The sequence below is a fragment of the Hippopotamus amphibius genome, chromosome 3, assembly GCF_030028045.1.
Source record: "Hippopotamus amphibius kiboko isolate mHipAmp2 chromosome 3, mHipAmp2.hap2, whole genome shotgun sequence".
Classification (NCBI taxonomy): Eukaryota; Metazoa; Chordata; class Mammalia; order Artiodactyla; family Hippopotamidae; genus Hippopotamus; species Hippopotamus amphibius.
Window position 1 is genome coordinate 168,247,943 of NC_080188.1, and position 18,906 is coordinate 168,266,848.

Genomic DNA, 18,906 nt, shown 5'->3' on the forward strand with positions numbered 1-18,906 from the left:
GCAGAGACATCCAGCCTTGCCCTTGTCAGGTACATCCCTGTGCACCCTCCTCCTCCCTCTCTTTAAAATTCCCATTTTTTTGCTCAAGAACTGATCTCAGTGAAGGTATCAGGAAAGGGGCTGAGTTTAACTGCTCTGTGTTAAGAAAACATATATATGTATATATTTATTTATAAATCTATCAGTAATACAATATATTAATAATAAATGTATAAACCTCTCATAGTCACACTACCCAGAGATAATTCTATTAATACTTTTTCTTTCTCATGTTTCATAACCATTACATACACACTTAAAGATGTACATATATTTACTTCACTAAAATCATACTCCACATCCACTTTTTAATTTTCTCACTCAACACTGTAAAATAGATGCTTTTCAAATGGTGGGGTTGAATGGAGACAGCTGGAGCAGAAGGCTTCATCAACAGCAGTAAAGAAGCTCGCCGCTTCATTTACCCACCACGGAGTCTGTGACCCGCATGTCCACAGGCACCCTGGGAGGACTGTCGGGGAGCAGTGCAGGGGTGGGGTACTCTTTTGCTAGCGCTGATAGCCACAGGTAACATATGCGTTAATGCTTCTCTGGGGGCCAAGTTAATGAGATGGCCACCCCTCCAGCAAACACCCTCTGTGAAGTCTTACAGCTGGTCCTTCCCGGCCTCGCTCTCCCTTTGTGAGTCTCCTCTGCTACAGAATGGGGCTGTGGGTCACGGTGGAGCTTACCTCCACTCCAAGGAGGGTACTTGTACACAGGTTTAGGAGAAACTATTTTGTCCTTGAACTTCTTCCCCCTGTACTGGAAGTAAGAGCGGATTGCCTTCCAGGAACAAAACCTGTGAGAAAAATGGCTTCTGGTCACAGGGAGAAAACCACCAGCTGAAAGGACTGGACCACTGAGCTCAGGGGAATGCGGTTGGGACCAGTCTTCACAGAGAAGGGATTGTCCAACAGAGAGGAGTAGAGCCCTTGGCCTCAGAGTGCAGCCTTCAGAGACCCTTCATCTGAGGCCTCCTCTTTGTCCAGGCCTGGCTCCAGTGAGGCCCTGGTCTGGGCGGTACTTTGGGACTGACTTCTGGAACCATCAGTGAATGGGGTCTGTAAAGAATGTGTAGGGCTCAGGCCTGGGCAGGGCTAACTGCTGGGGTGCTTGCTTCAGCTCTGGACCTGGAGATGAGATCACTATCTAACTCCACCTGGGGCAGCCAGTGTCTGACTGGCCTCCTCTAGGGACCTGATCCTTGGTTTCCTTCCTGTCCCTTAATTAAGGGCTGTGATTCCCTCACCTCATTCCCAACAGCCCTCTCCCTGGAGCAGACCCGGTTCCTCATGTAGACTCACTGCAACCTGGGAACTCTCACTCCCTAGAAGCCCTGTAACACTCCCCACCACTTCCTCCCTGGCCTCTAATCCTTTGCTGTCCCTTAGCCTCTCTTTGGATGTGACCTCCTGGAGGTCGGTCTTGGCTAAGACTGGATTTATTTTCTATCCTGCTTTGGCTCTGGTGTCTTGAACTCTGCCCTCCCTCCTCCTCCCTGAGGGATACTCTATTCATTCACAGTTGGTTTCTCGCATTCCACTTACTGAACTGGGTCTCCCTCTCATCATGAACTACCCAACATGCCACAAATGCATTATTTAGGGTGCTTAAGAGACCAAGAGACCTCGTTTCTAATCCTGGTTTTACCACTTACCAGGGGATCCTAGGCAAGTTCCTTAATCACTCTGAACCTCAATTTCCTCATCTATAAAATAGGGATAATAATACTTTGCCCCACCCACCTCACAGTGTTGTTGAGAGGTTCCTCTGAGATAATATGCATGGACACAGTTTGCACAATATGAAACTTTTTATAAGTATATAGGAAAGGAAGTAAAGAGCCAGCTACATGAGGATTAGGGATGCAAAGCCTGCCTGAGCACCTCTGTACATCCTCAATAGGTCTGGGGAGAGCTGAGCACTGACTCCAACCAGGAGCAGCATGTATTTCTCAGGGGCTCCTGAACCTCCAGAAAGTTTCAGGGTGAGTTTCCATTGAGTTCTGGTTTGGAAAACTAGAATCAAGTCTAGAATTGAATGCTAGATAACAATTGATGTTCAAAAGGCTAAACTGGGGACTTCCCTGGCGGTCCACTGGTTAAGACTCCATGCTTCCACTGCAGGGGGCACAGGTTAGATCCCCGGTTGGGGAACTAAGATCCTGCATGCTGCATGGCATGGCCACAAAAATAAATAAACAAAATGAAACAAAAGGCTAAGCTGATTATCTTGATCTTAGATTTTTGTATTTTTAAAAATCTTACAGTAAATAATTTATTATCTTAGAGATTTTAAAGTAAAGGTTGATGATGGGTAAGCTAACTTTACACTTCTATTTTAATAAAGCAGCATTTTTTTTTTTTATAGGAGAGGGGTACCTCTAAGAGGCAGAATCTTGTAATAATCTAAATGTCTCAATTAGCCTGGTCTGGGAACATTTCAGCCAGCTGTCCTCTGTTCACCATCACCCAGGGCACTGCCAGGTACTACGTGGATGGCATGAGCTGGAGCGGACCACAGGAGTCAATAACCGGCTGGGAGGACCTGGACTAGTCTCTCAGCCCAAACCTTAGCAGGCAAGTTCAGAACCAGTGGGCCTCACATTGCATCTGCTGTGCAGACATTTTGTTTGTTTTATGTTTGTGTTTTGGTCTTTTCACCATGTTTTCATTTTGAGTTAATTGCCACATTTGCCACTTTCATCTTGGGAGATATGGCATGCAAATATGACTACCTATCTCCTTTTGAAAATGGAAATATCTAGGAACTGTGCCCCTAGTGATAATTATGGGATTTGAGCCTAACAGAGCAAAGGTTTTCTGGTTACTGCCTCCATGAGGATCCTTAAGCACAAGCACAATTGTGTTAGTCTTGACGGAATTTCTCCCAAGTAGCTGTTGTCCATCCTCATCCTTAGGTGAGGAACCTACACCTAAGAAAATCTAACACCTATTCCAAGCAAGCCCAGGGGAGAGGTGGGAGCTGGGAGCCAGGCATCCTGATCCCCAGTCTTACATGGCCTTCCACCCTCTGATTCAGTGTTCAGTGTGAGAATGTGAGGGACAGAGTGGATGAGCAGGATAAGAATACACTATCTGAGTTCCCTTGAAACTGGAAACAGAAACAGAGGGCTAGGGGAAGACAGAAAAGTCTCTAGAAAGTCAAATGTGTTTTCCTGACCTCATGGTCCTCAGGTAAAAGGAGATAGTTACCTTTTCCAGAAGTACATAATGACGGGGAAGATAGCCATGGTAGCCCCATGGAAGATGCTCCGATCTAGGTGGCCCTCTGTAATGGCAGCAAGGATGGCATCCTTCTGGGACTCAGAGATGTTCACCTACCACAGAGTTGGAGCCTGTCACTGGCAGAAGCTCCAGGGAAGGCAGAAAACCTCTTTTGGACCCCAGGACTTTCAAGACCACTGCCTCCCCAGAAGGCAGAAGTTTTTCATGGGGCTGATAGGTAAAGGACATCTGGTTGATCCAGACTTAGGAGGTGCCTTACAATGAGCTTTCAGGGTTCTCGTGGTGGAAATGCTTCTTGGCAAAAGGCCAGAGAGGAGTGGGAGTCCCCCTTACCCTCAGCCTTGGAGGGACCTCTGAATGCAGGTAGAGCTTTAGGATGATGTTAATTTTGGACTTCATTAGGAGCACGTCATTCTCGCTGTATGCCCGGTTGACTTGTAGCACATGAGCTGAACTCACCAAAGCATTAAATCTAAAAAGAGGTAGTAAGAGGAAATCAGCAAGGAAAAAATGAAAGACTAAATAGGGTGGCTGGGACTTCACTGGTGGCACAGTGATTAAGAATCCACCTGCCAGTGCAGGGACACAGGTTCGATCCTTGGTCCAGGAAGACCCCACATGCCGTGGAGCAACTAAGCCCACGAGCCACCACTGAGCATGCACACCACAACTACTGAGCCCGTGTGCTGCAACTACTGAAGCCCGTGTGCCTAGTGCTGGTGCTCTGCAACAAGAAGAACCATCACACTTAGAAACCCGAGCATCACAAGGAAGAGTAGCCCCTGCTCACCACAGCTAGAGAAAGCCCTCGCACAGCAATGAAGACCCAACACAGCCCATATAAACTAAAAAATATTAATAATAAAACAAATAAATAAATAGGATGGTTGGCCCAGACCTATCTCTGGCCTAAAAACAAAAGAGCCAGTCCTGGGCCAGGTTGTGACCTCATTCATTCAATCATAATTCATCTATCAGCAAATACTAATTGAGCACCTACCACATGTCAGATGATAAGCTAAGTGCTTCTTCAAGTGTATTTCTTCACTATAAAGTCCCTTATTTATCACATCCTACCGTCTTTACCCATCCTGGCCCCTTCATCAGTTTTGCCTCTGACTATTTCAAGAGCTAAGGGCTATCTTACTTTTTCTTTCCCCTTCTGTGCTGACTGACCCTCTCACAATTACCACCACTCTGAAGCAACATATTCCTTTTCTTAATTTTTTTTTATTGTAGTAAAATATGCATAAAATAAAATTTACCAGTTTAATCATTTTTAAGTGTAGCAGTCAGTGGCATTAAGTACATCCACAGCAACTGTGCAGTCATCACCACCATCCATCTCCGGAAATTTTTCATCTTCCCAAACTGAAACTCCATACCCACTGAACACTAACTCCCATTCCTCCCTTCCCCCAGCCCCTGGCAACCACCATTCTACTTTCTGTCTCCTAGCTACATATTCTTTTACTAACCAAAACATCTGTCAGTTATACCTTATTTTAAGTACACAGCATACTTCTCTCAGGCCATTTTAAATCTTAACCATTTAAAATCATCCTAAGAGTAGAGTACCAAGTGTTTCCCATTATAAGCCTGTTTTGCATGTCCATTCATATATTTCATCAGCAGACATTTATTAAGGTTTTACTCTGTGCATGTGGAGTTCCAGGAGCAGGGATTCAGCAGAGAACACAGTAAACAAAGTCCTGCTTTCCAAGAGCTCATAATCAATGAGAGGAAGACAACATATAAGTAAACAGATGAATAGTTCAATACACAGCGGAGTGCTATGAAGACAACAAAACGGCTTGAGTGATTGGGAAGAGGTTGGGCACTGAGACTCGAACAATGAGAAAGAAAAAGACAGTCATCTGAAAACCTGAGGGCAGGGGCTTCTTCCCACAGAGAGGGCAGCAAGTGCAAAGGCTCTGAGGCGGGCACCAGCTCAGGGGCACGAGTGGGACAGAGCGGAGCTTGGGGCGAGTGGCGAGTAGCACGAGGTAGCTCTGAGATGCAGGCAGGCCCTGCTCATGTAGAGGCCTTTAGGCAATGAAAGGAGGTTTGGACTTTATCCCAGCAGTAATGGGAAGCTGCTGGCACACTTTAAGCAGGAAAGTGATGTGATGTGGTTTACACTGAGAAATGGCTGCGGGCTGCTGTGCAGAGAATAGTTTGTAGAGGGCAAATGAGAAAGCGGAGATTATAGTGATGGGAGCTGGAGGAGCGGCAGAAAGGGCTGTTCACTCTGGTATTTTTTTCTGCTCCTCACTTACCTCCCCCTTGCACACTTAAAAAAAAACATCTCACTAACCCCTGCTCATCCTTCAAAGTTCAGCATAGGTGACCTGTCTCCCAAGAAACCATTCCTAAGCACTCAGTTGTCTAAATGTACTTCCTGGGCTTGACCTGACAGCTACCATCCTACTTCCTAACTTTCATCTGTGTGTTTTGTCTGCCATCACCATTAGTCTATGGGATCTTGGAGAATAGAGAACATGTCTTAGCTGGTTTTTTAATATTTGCAATGTTAAATGCAGTGCCTAAGAAATAATAAATAATCAATAAACATTTGTGGAATTGAGCTAAATCCTTCCTTGGGGTACCGTGCAAGATCTTTTCACCAAACACCCACAACTGGTATGCAGGGTTACCAGGTGCCCTGCACCCCTGAAGAACACACTGCCTGATACCGATGACATGCCCACCATATACACTGGTGGTACCTTTTCACAAACTCTCTCCCTTTTCTGTAACTAACTGAGGCAAATGTTTACTGAGAGTTATTCATATCTCTTCCCAAATATTTTTGCCTGTTGTTACTTTAATTTGTAATTTATGAAAATCGACAAACTATGAACATGAAAAGAAAAGGAATTTGTTGTTTCTGTGAAAACAAACTTGAATGCTTTGGGATGTTCTAATAAAGGCAAGTTGCTTTTTAAAAAATGGCTATTAAGTTAGATAGGTGGGGCAAGGCAATTTAAAACATTGAAAAAACAAGTATAAAAATCCAGAAGGATTAAATTGCTTTGCAGGAACTATAGTTTCTCCCTCCACCATAAGGAGAGAAAAAAGTAGAAATAGTAGATAGCATTTTAGGTATGGTTTACACAAGAAAAATATATGGACCTCCAATTACTAGAATGGTGTTGGCCTTACTTCAAGTTTGACAGGTGTGTGAATGCACATTAATATGTTTTAACTTAAAAATATCTGTTTAATGTCATGCATACACACACACACACAATTTTTATTATTATAATTCCTTGCTTTAACTAAAGAACTATTGGCCCAATGGTGCGACATAACAGGACTTCTATCACATTAATAAATAATAGGAAAAAATGGCTCCATTTCCTGGGTATAAGCAAGTGCATTTCAATATTGGGAACTGCAGAATACTGAGGAGCCTTAGGATCCAAAGGAAAACATGGTGGACATGGATATAGGGACAGCATCCAGTGAGATTTTCGGATGCAGACTCCTGCCTGGCAGAGCTGAAATCCCTGTGTCACTTCCAGGCCACTCCAGTTTTTGCTGGGAGGAACTGAGTATGGAAAGCCATGAGGGGAAGGAGAGAGAGGAAACTTACTTTTCCATTTCAGAAAAGAAATACAAATCATTGATGGCAAAGTTGACAGTAATGATCCTGTGGCCGAATATCCGGCGCTTCACAAGGATTGCTTCTCCGTTCTCCTGGTCCGTGCTCCGGGTGCTGGTATTTATGACTGGGCGTCCTGATACGTTTGGCGATGCGGAGAAATCTGAGCGAGAAAGAGAACGGAACGGACATCTAGTCTGATCAAGTCACACTTAAGCCTGAAGCCTTCCACTGGGGCATTACCAAAATGAAAAAAGGAAACTGTGGACCCACCTTTGGGCTTTTTGAAATAGTGATTTCCTACCACTGGGCTCAACCTTTTACTGAGATTTGAAAGGCTGTTAAAAAGCGTTCTGCTCAGGTTAGCATGACAACGTTTGTACGGGGCGGGGGCAGGGAGGGAGGTGCGGGGAATCAATTGAGTGCTGAAAGGTGTTTTCCTGGTGCTTGACTAATAGAAGTATAATCAACATAGCGGTTAGGTTAATCCCTAACATTTCTGCAGAAACAGCATATGGGACTTTCAAAAATGGAGTGTGTGGGGGACTTCCCTGGTGGTGCGATGGTTAAGAATCTGCCTGTTTCTGCATCTTTATTCTTGCCCTGTCACTGGGTTCATCAGTACCATTTTTTAAGATCCCATATATATGAGTTAGCATATGGTATTTGTTTTTCTCCTTCTGGCTTACTTTGCTCTGTATGACAGACTCTAGGTCCAGATGTAAAGAACGGACTTGAGGACACAGGGTGGGCGGCGAAGGGGAAGCTGGGACAAAGTGAGAGAGTAGCATTGACGTATATACACTACCAAATGTAAAATAGATGGATAGTGGGAAGCTGCTGCATAACACAGGGAGATCAACTCAATAACTGGTGATGACTTAGAGGGGTGGGATAGGGAGGGTGGGAAGGAGTCTCGGGAGAGAGGGGATATGGGGATATATGTATAAATACAGCTGATTCACTTTGTTGTACAGCAGAAACTGGCACAACAGTGTAAAGCAATTACATTCCAATAAAGAGCTTAAAAATTAAATTAAAAAAAAAAAAAGAATCCGCCTGCCAATGCAGGGAACACAGGTTCGATCATTGGTCCGGGAAGATCCCACAAGCCGCGGAGCAACTAAACCTGTGCTCTAGAGCCTGCAAGCCACAACTACTGAGCCAGAGTGCCACATCTACTGAAGCCCACGTGCCCTAGAACCTGTGCTCCACAAGAAAAGCCACTGCAATAAGAAGCCTGTGCACTGCAATAAAGAGTAGCCCCTGCTCACTGCAACTAAAGAAAGCTGGCGTGCAGCAATAAAGACCTGAGGCAGCCAATAAAAATAAATAAATAAATAAATAAAATTCATTAAAAAAATGGGGTGTGTGTTTCTAATAATGCTTATTCAAGGTTTATCAGGGAAGTAATTTAGAAGTAATCTGGGCAAACAGCACACAATTAATGCTAAAACAAAGAGTAAAGAAGTTTATTAAAGAAACTGAGTCGTAAAGAGACAGAAATGAGTAAAGAAAAGCATAGAAGCTTCTAGAAGGTTTGGACCGTGTCTCAGAAAAATAAGACACTTATTTTTTAGAAATTTTCTTGACTAAGATATATCCAAAGAAACCCATTCATAGGGATACAGGGTTGAGAATAGTTTGGGGCAGGATCTGACAAGTAGGCCTTGGTTAATTGCCTGGTTTAGGAAAATGGTCTAATTCAGCTCCAGAATGGAATAATTGGCATGAGCGTGGTGCTCCCTATGGTGTAAGCAGGATTCCTTTCAGTGCACTATTACGTATAGGATGGGAGGGTAACTACAACATTCAACAAGTACCTACCACCTCTCATATCTTACTGTTCTAGGTCCTAGGGTTACAGTACTGAATGACATAAGGTCCCTCTCTACTACTTTACATTCTATATTTATCTCTTAGACTTGAGTTTGAAGGGAAAAAAGTAGGAACGGTGGAAGTTGATATGATGGTCAGGTATTTTGGGAAAAGAGGGTGCTAAATCCAACCCCCCAAAACCCAGAAGCAGTGGTATACTTGTAAACTGGCTCTGATAGGAAAGGGAAAACCCACTTTGGATTATTTGCTAATTTCTGTAGTAAATACTCCCACTATGGTTGATTTCAAGCTATCAGTGGTTTATCAACTGGCTCAAAAAATTTCTGTATATTTAACAATTGGCTCTCAATTGGGCTAAGTTGGTCAGGTTGCTTTTCCTCTTTAAGCAAGGCCCAGCTATACACTGGCTACAAGAAAAGCACATTATTTAAAAAAAAATTTTTTTTGGCCATGCTGTGTGGCACGTAGGATCTTAGTTCCCTGACCAGGGATTGAACCCGTGCCCCCTGCACTGGAAGCATGGACCACCACGGAAGTGCCAAGAAAAGCACTTTATTTTTTTAAAAATTTTTTAAAGATTTGTTTTTAATGTGGACCACTTTTAAAGTCTTTATTGAATTCATTACAACATTGCTTCTGTTTTATGTTTTGGCCCTTTGCCTATGAGGCATGTGGGATACTAGTTTCCCGACCAGGGGTTGAACCTGCACCCCCTGCATTGGAAGGCAAAGTCTCAACCACTGGAATGCCAGGGAAGTCCCGAAAAACACTTTAAATGTGAGGCATAAATAGGTTAATAAGTAAGGGAATGAAAAAATGTATTTATATTAACACTAACAAAAAGAGAGCTGGAGTGGCTGTTTCAACATCAAAGTACATTTCAGATAAAAGAATACTCCCCAAGGATAAAGAAGGTTCTTTCATAATGATAAATAGGTCAATTAATTGAAGGACATGACAATTCTGGAAAAGGCTAAATTATAGGAATAAAAAGAAGACCACTGGTCAAGTAGATCTCCCATTGAGCTGCAGTAGTACCTCTGTTGTTGGCTCTCATGCAATGCTGGGGATGTGGGAAGTCAAAGGAGGGTAAAATTAGACTTCCCACCATTCTGGGGCATAAAGGTCTGAGCTGATTTTATTTAAAAGAAGAAACAAAAGGGCTATTCTTAAATCCTAAATGTTTGGTTGTGAAGCAATTCATAAAACTTATATAGGACTTCCTAGGTGGCGCAGTGGTTAAGAATCCGCCTGCCAATGCAGGGGACACGGGTTCAAGCCCTGCTCCAGGAAGATCCCACATGCCGCGGAGCAACTAAACCCATGTGCCGCAACTACTGAAGCCCACGCAACTAGAGCCTGTGCTCCACAATGAGAAGCCACCGCAATGAGGAGCCTGGGCACCACAATGAAGAGTAGCTTCTGCTCACCACAACTAGAGAAAACCTGTGTGCAGCAATGAAGACCCAACATAGCCAATAAAAAATAAGTAAATAAATAAATTTATAAAAAAAAAACTTATATGCAAAAATTTTTTGCTTGTTAAAGTGAGAGTTGGACAACTCAAAAGTCATCAAGGGAGATGAGATTTGTCACTATCAACCCCTCCAGGCTTATCTCAGGCACTTTCCCCATCTTATTAACCTCTAGTTCACTGGCCTGATTGCAGTTCCTAAACTGCACCATCCTCGTTCTTATTTTAGGATTCTATACAGACCCAGAAGTTTCTCCCCTCCTATTTTGCCTACCTAACTTGCTCATTCCTGAAAACTCAACTTTATGTCATCTTCTGGAAGAAGTCTTCCCTTACCCTCTTCCTTGACTAATTAGGGTCTCGCTGAAGTTATCACTGGGATCATTCATCACAATTCTATAAAAATAGCAAGAATACTCACTACTCGCTAACCCTTTTATAGCACTTATTATTGTCAAGAATAGTTCTAAAATGCTTTACATGTATTAACACACTTAATTCTCATAACAACCCTATTGGGATGGGCACAATTATTATTTCCATTCTACAGATGAGGCACAAAGTCACTTATGCAGGATCCTCCAGTTGGAAAGCAGCAGATTCCAATCCAGGCAATCTGGATCCAATATCTGTGACTGTAATTTTCTGTCTTGCCCTCAAAAATGTAGGTGCCATGAGGGCAGACGATATGCTGCATATTCATTACTGTATCTCCAGCACCTGGCAAAGTGCCTGCCACACAGTGGATTCTCAAAAAGTGCGTTGAATGAACAAATGCATGAATGAATGAAGTAGTTGAACAAATCTATACTATGGACAAACAACATAAGGAAGTAGTTTTGTAAAATGTGAGATCTCAAAGTGCTTGAGACTGGTCATTACCTACCTATTCTGGCTCCTTGAAGAGAATGCACTGGGTTCACATCCTTTCTAGGTGGGACTGGGCTTGGCTTTGTACCCAGTACCTGGAGTTCGTGCTAGACCCCAGGCTAACACAAGCATTGAAACCAAACAGAACCCTGTGGGGCCTTCTCAGGGACAGACAAACCCCCTCCACCCCATGTTCCCTGACTCTTGTTTGTAGAAAAGCTTTAGCCTCCTAAGCCTTCCCTGTGTTCCAAAGAACAAATTTAATCAGGGAAGTAAGAAAATGCAGAAACAAAGGAAAAGAGTCAAGCAAGACAAAATAATAGTAGTTTATCCATAAAATAAAGTCAAGGACCTTTAATTCTTCTTCAAGGGCTATAGATAACATTCTGAGCCATAGTCTTGAATCATTTTATAGATGCTAAAACCCCCACCAGGTGAAAGAAGTTAACTGCATGCTGACCACCAGCACATAGACCCCAGACCAGATAGAACCAGAAGGTTGATGATGCTGACTCCCAGTTACCTCACCACCAACCAATCAGAAGAATGTCCACAAGCTGATCAGGTACCCTGTGACCCTCTCCCTCACTTTGCCTTCAAAAATCCTTCCCTAAAAGCCAACAGGAGTTCAGGACTTTTGAACATGAGCTGCCCACTCTCCTTGCTTGGCTCTATGTTGGATGTCTCACAGTAAAGGCTGTACTTTCCTTCACCACAACCCAGTGTCAGTAGACTGGCTGTACTGCAGGTAGGTGAGCAGACCCAGGTTTGGTTCCATAACAGAATGACACAAAGCAGTAAGCTCTGCAACTTCTTACCTGGGTTAACCCTTGTAGCTAAAATATCAACAGGGAAGGGGAGTAAACAAAAAAGTAACTTACTTTCCTTGTTATTGTGTATTTCCAGGTGAAGATAGTCTTCAAATTCCCGGTGCTTATGAGGATTAGACATAAATCTGTGGTACTTACAAAAGCTCTTGATAAAGCTGATCATCTTCAGCCAGCCTCTCTTCTGGGAAAAGAGAAAGGAGTATGACATATTCATTAGCATAGGCTGCTGTTCACTGAGAGTCTACTATGTGCCAGAAACTTGACATTGATTACATTTAATCCTCACAACATCTCCTTTGGAAAGAATAAGTTTTAGCTCCAATTTAAAGGTGAGGAAACTCAGGTCAAAGAACTTGTATAACCTTCCCCAGAAGAAGGGGCTGGTAAGTGGAAGGTTCTGGCTTCACCCAGGTATGGCTGGGGCTGTTGAGAATCCTCTTTCTAGGACAGCCTTTCTACAGTGAAGATTTGAGAGGCCATGATTGGCAGAGGGAGTGTGAGAGCTGAAAACAGAAAGAAACAGAGGACAGAGATAAGGATGACTCACAGGAAAGGAAAAATGACTCAGGCAGATTTTGAAATGTTGAAGAAATAAGGAAATGAGTAAACCATTTCTAAGCATTATAGAAGAAAAATATAATTACATGCATACACTCATACACCCCTCATACTCACACAGGAATACACAAAAATGCATGTTATGTTTCTTCATCTGTATCTTAATAGATACACAGTGACCGTTCTCCAGTTTATTTACCCCTTGATAAACTTAGAGCCAGAAAGAATCTTGTTGACCAACAAGTTCAATTGTCTCATTCTATAGAGAGGGAACCTCATTGTAAGCATGGCTTTAGAGAGCCAGTGGTAAAGCACAAAAGCCACTTAATTTAGCATCAGAAGCTTTGAATCTGGAGCCTAGCATCACCTTAATTGGGCAATTTGGGTCAATTTCCTTAATCTATGTCTCAATGTCTCCATGTGTAAGATAGAAACAATAGCTTTCAGGGTTGTGGTGAAGGTTAGTGATAGTAGGTGTCAATCAGTATGGCACAAAGCAGGCACTAAGTACATGCTGAATCCTTTTTATACTTTCTTAACTAAGAGCAACTGGAAGACCTGAAGTTAAAGGAAAGCATCCAGAGGCTGAGTGCAGTATTCTTTTTACTCTCCCACATGATCGTTCATGGTACCCTGACATAGGGTTGATTCACAGATAGAGGAAATAAAAAGGAGAAAGGAGGGAGCAGCACATTTTCATATCTAGGGTATTGCATCAGTGGGCATAGGCATTATTTTTTCACTATTCTAATATAATTGTTTTTATTTCACCTAGTGTGTATATACTTTTATATAGCTGTGATTATAATACAAATACAATTTGGGGATCTGCCGGGTTTAAACAAATTTTTTCTCACATCTGTTTTTTAATTGAATGAAAGATTCTTTAAACTCTATAGTGTTTTTACAATTTTCAAAAGTTTCACACATATGACTTCATATAATTCCATAATAACCCTCCCCCTGCCCACAGTGCCCCTCCCCGCTTCCCTCTCCTCACTGGTAACCATTAGTTTGTTCTCTATATCTGTGAGTGCCATAGGCATTATTTTCATAGATACTTTAGCATGATCTTTAGAGTCAAACAGAGCTGGGCTCAAATCTTTCCGATGACCAATTCTACAACACATTGAGCAAGTGATTATTTAAGAGGAGCATATATTTTTTTTTCTCAAACCATATGAAGAGACTTTCCCGAATAACATTCCTGTCTCCCTTTTTTTCCTTTTTCTCTCCTCCCATGGGAGAAAGAATGAGTTAGATAACTGATGAGTCTGGAAAAAGGAAATGGGCATGCTTTGCTCTTTAGCCTTTTGCATCCTCTCTGGGAGCTGCTTGTCTGTAGACACCTGTGTTCAGGCCTGCCCTCTGTCATACAGTAAGTGGCTCACCCAGGTAAGTAGAGGCCTGACTGTTCCTCTATGCCAGTGACTGGACATATAAGTAAGGGTGCAGAGAGGATTATCAAGTCCACTTGGCTTCACAGCCAATCTATGTCCTCCAAACTAGCTTTCAGCAATTAAAAAACAAAAACAAAAACCTGACATTTTGATCTCCGTGTGACCAGCCCCTGTACCTATCACTCAGTTAGTTCTAATCACTGACAGTGAAGACAGGGATTTCCTTATATTCCCACTACAACAATTTCTCTGAGCCTCAGGGTCCTCCTTTGTAAATGGGGGTTTGAAAACCTATCCCAAAGAGTAGTTGTTTTGGTGAATAAATAAGCTAAGAGTGAAACTTTTTCATGTGGTCGACAATGCCTAGGCAGTGGTTGCCTTGCCCCAGTGTCTTGTCTTCACCATCTTTCTCACTGACCTGGGATTCCTGCAGGTAAGTTGCTGTCTTTGAGGGCTTCCTGGGGGAAGCTAGTGGCATTTCAGTTTCCTTGTCTGGAGGATGAAGTGGAAACAGATCTTGGTAATCTTTAAACCTGCCAGTAAGAGACAAAGAATATCAAAGAAGGCAAAAACCTGCCACATAAAAGGTAACAGCCCAGGCAAACCTATTGCAGCTTTTGGAGGAAGGGGCATTTGGGGAATGATGAGATACTCAGAAATACTCTTCTTACCATTCCAATCCTTTGCTCATGCCAGCCTGTCCTTCCTGATCAATACTTAGTGTTCCTTACTCAGGCAGGTGAGCAGAAATGTGTGTGCGTGTGTGCATGTGTGTGTGTGCGTGTGTGTGTGTGTGTGTACAGGTAGGTAAGAGGGTTCAGGATAAGTTTGGCTTTTCTTTTGCAGGGAGGCTCTGGCAATGAACCATGAGAGTGGATTACGAGACCAACGTGGCTTTAAGAAGCCAATGAGCAGCTCCAGAGACTCACTGTCTTCACCTAGCAACACTCACCACTTTTCTTCCAGAGATTTCATGACATAGCCCTGGAGCATTAACAGTGTCGCTGTGCTGACATGATGCATGTGAGACACTTCTTTGATAAGAGGGGCATCACACTGCAGCATTTCTTCTAAAAAATGTAAGAGAGAGAAGAAAAGCCATCATTTTCTTGTGTACCATTTCTGAGGTAGCTGGTTTGTTTGTTTGTTTTTCATCTTAGAGCCTTATGGTTCCTTATTCTCAATCTGGCTAGACTCAGCTCTCCACAATTTGTTTGAAAATCTGAAAAGCACATTTGCTACGTTATGTGTAAGTGTAGTTGTAGAGCAAATACTGTCTTGGTTTAGTTCCATTCAAATTTCAAAGATAAGTGCTTAAGGGGAAAGCAGTGTTTAAAGGACTCCATTTCTGCAGCTAGTTTGACGTTTTTAGTTTAGGAAGATAGCAGAAGAATAAAGGATTAAAGATAAATGGCTGAGGCAGATGGGAAATCCAAGATTACCAACAAGCACTCTAAGGGCAATACGATTCTTCAGGTATTCAAAAACGACTGCATTCATTAATAAGACTTAAAAACTGAGGAGAAAAGATGGCGGCGAAGTAGAGAGACGTGGAGTGCATCCCTCTCCACAGATGCATTGGGAATGCACGGAAGGACGCAGTAATTCCCACAGAGAACCAGCTGAACACCAGCAGACGGCCTCGGACACCGGAGAGGGCTGCGGGGAGCCCGACATAGCCGGTAGGGAGGCATCTACGAGGGCTCAAAGAGGGTGAAGCAGTGGAGCTGTGGCAGACCGGAGGGAATGAGAAACATACGGAGGGTCCGCAGCGCAGCTCAGCGTTCCCGGACCCAGACATCCATCTGCGGCTGAGAGGAGGGTCCAGGAGCGGGAGCGTGGGAACCGGAGAGCTGGTTCAGGGTGAGAAACATTGTTGCCGGTAGGGTGACGGACCGAGAGGACAGGAGGGAGGAGGTCCGCGGAGAGGTGTGCCCGTTCCTGAGAGCTGCCCGGCCATGATGGCGGCTGGAGGCTGCAGGCTCACGGGCGGGGGGAGGAGCCGAGCGAGTAGCCTCTCCCTCTCTTTCGGCGCCTCTGCAACTGGCAGTGGAGAGACGCCCTGCGGGCCACCTAAGGCGCTCAGGGATAACAAGCACCCTCAGGCACTCGGGTGGGGCTAGATTAAAACCTCTTGCAACGCCAGCAGCAGGGAGGCTGCCGAGAGAGGAAAAAAAAAAAAAACAGCATCAAAAAGAAAAAAACCCCGAGAGAGGCCCAACTCTAAGACTTTCTGTGTACGCCTGAGCCACCAGCGCCCTCTGCAACAGGCACCTCCAAGCCTGACTGAAACAACAGTGCGCCACTGCTCACTCACTCCCAGGAGAAGGAGCCACTATTGTACCCTCTCCCTCTCCACACACCGATGCTTACAGACGAACAATAAAGGAACCTCTGCTGGTCACAGAATAACGCAAAAAAAAACCCAAGGCAAGGAGAAGGACACTTACAGCTGAGATGCTAAGGAAACAGAAATAGTAGTATCAATACCTATTGAACTGGTCCATTCTGGGATCAGTTCTGGATTTTTTTTTTTTTCTTTCTCTCTCTCTCTTTTTTTTTTTTTTTTTTTTGATTTATTAAATACAATCTTAGCCCTAAGGAATCTACAAGTTTTATAACATAATTTTTTTAATGATATTTTTTATTCTTTTTTTTTTTTTTGCCTTTTTATATACTTCTATACCTAGCTAAGTTTTTGGTAGTACAGACAAAATATCTCTCATACTTTCCTTTCATCCCTATCTTTTATACATTTCTATTCCTTTCTTTTTATTTGCATATTTCCAACCACATTACGCTCTTCTGTTCCCCTTTCTTCCAGCCTTTTTAAGTTTATTTTATCTTAACATACTTATAAGCAACACTATCGGTCTGCTCAGACTCCTTGCTCTATTCTCCAGATGACGCACTGCCTTGGTATTTAATATTAGGCTTTTGTCTTTATCTTAGTTCTTCGTACAGTTGTCTAATTACATTCTGAGAATCTCCATTCTCTCTGGTGGTACTCCAGCTCTTTTCTATATTTGATCCTAGCTTACAAAATCTCCCTGGATTGATGTTTGTGTGTGTAGGGTGTTATTTGTTGTTTGTTTGCTTTTGCTTTTGTCTCTGATTTGTTCTGTTTCAGTTGTCAATTTCTGCTGGGTTTCTCTTTGAATATCTGATAGCACACTAGGGTTCTGTCAGGTCTTTCTAGAGCCTTATGTCCTAATGGATTCAGTAATTGTGTGTCTTATACATGTATGTGTTTCCTAGACTTAATATTCATTTAATCCAATACTTGGACATTAGTCTGAGGCTTGGACAGTCTTCTATAAACACCTCTATCGCCAGGACAAGCAACCCCAAAAGTTTGGACAACCATGAGGAAACAAAGAAACACCATGCAGGCAAAGGAGCAGGAAAAAAGCCCACAAGACCAAATAAATGAAGAGGAAATAGGAAAAATGCCTGAAAAAGAATTTAGAGTAATGATAGTAAAAATGATACAAAATCTCGATAACAAAATAAAGTACAAGAAACAGTTCATAAGAACTCAGAAAAACAAACAGCAATGGATAACAAAATAACTGAAATTAAAAATACTCTAGATGCTATAACCAGCGGAATGACTGAGGCAGAAGAACGAATAAGTGAGTTGGAAGATAGAATGGGGGAAATAACTGCCACAGAGCAGGAAAAAGAAAAAAGAATAAAAAGATTAGAAGGCAGCCTCAGAGACCTCAGTGATAACCTTAAACGTACCAACATTCGAATTATAGGCATCCCAGAAGAAGAAGAAAACAAGAAAGGGTCTGAGAAAATATTTGAAGAGGTTATACTGGAAAACTTCCCCAACATGGGAAAGGAAATAATTAACCAAGTCCAAGAAGCACAGAGAGTCCCATACAGAATAAACCCAAGGAGAAATACACCAAGACACATATTAATCAAACTAATGACAATTAAACACAAAGAAAAAATATTAAAAGCAGCAAGAGAAAAGCAACAAACAACATATAAGGGAAAACCCATAAGGATAACAGCTGACCTTTCTATAGAAACTCTGCAGGCCAGAAGGGAATGGCAGGATATACTGAAAGTCCTGAAAGAGAGAAACCTACAGCCAAGAATACTCTACCCAGCAAGAATCTCATTCAGATTTGAGGGAGAAATCAAAAGCTTTCCAGACAAGCAAAAGTTAAGAGAATTCAGCACCACCAAACCAGCCTTACAACAAGTGCTAAAGGAACTTCTCTAAGTAGGAAACACAAGAAAAGGAAAACACCTACAAATACAAACCCAAAACAATTCAGAAAATGGTCATTGGAATACACATGTCAATAATCACTTTCAATGTAAATGGATTAAATGCTCCAACCACAAGACACAGACTGGCTGAATGGATACAAAAACAAGAGCCTTCTATATGCTGCCTACAAGAAACCCACTTCAGACGAAGGGATACATATAGACTGAAAGTCAAGGGATGGAAAAAGATATGCCATGCAAATGGAAGTCAAAAGAAAGCTGGAGTAGCAATACCCATCTCAGACAAATTAGACTTGAAAGTAAAGACTATTAAAAGAGACAAGGAAGGACACTACATAATGATGAAGGGATCCATCCAAGAAGAACATATCACAATGGTAAATATCTATGCCCCCAATATAGGAGCACCTCAATACATAAGGCAAATGCTAACAGCTATAAAAGGGGACATCGACAGTAACACAATAATATGGGAGACTTGAACACCCCACTTACATCAATGGACAGATCATCCAAACAGAAAATAAATAAAGACACACAAGCTTTAAATGACACATTAGACCATCTCGACTTCATTGATATTTATAGGACATTCCATCCAAAAATGACAGACTACATTTTCTTCTCAAGTGCACACGGAACATTTTCCAGGATAGATCACATCTTGGGTCACAAATCAAACCTCAGCAAATTCAAGAAAATTGAAATCGTATCAAGCATCTTCTCAGACCACAACGCCATGAGACTAGATATCAATTACAGGAAAAAACTGCGAAAAATAGAA

General features: G+C 42.6%; 1 protein-coding gene across 1 annotated transcript in view; it reads right to left on the minus strand.

The window, feature by feature from the left end:
* The window catches only part of RGSL1 (regulator of G protein signaling like 1), an 81,112-nt gene that overhangs the window by 3,164 nt on the left and 59,042 nt on the right, over positions 1-18,906 (minus strand). The window contains exons 12-18 of the mRNA XM_057728625.1: positions 14,821-14,938; positions 14,287-14,401; positions 11,962-12,091; positions 6,889-7,060; positions 3,624-3,762; positions 3,258-3,382; positions 732-841 (exon numbers count right to left, since the gene is read on the minus strand). Coding sequence (XP_057584608.1) covers positions 732-841; positions 3,258-3,382; positions 3,624-3,762; positions 6,889-7,060; positions 11,962-12,091; positions 14,287-14,401; positions 14,821-14,938 — 909 coding nt within the window. The remainder of the gene's footprint in view (positions 1-731; positions 842-3,257; positions 3,383-3,623; positions 3,763-6,888; positions 7,061-11,961; positions 12,092-14,286; positions 14,402-14,820; positions 14,939-18,906) is intronic.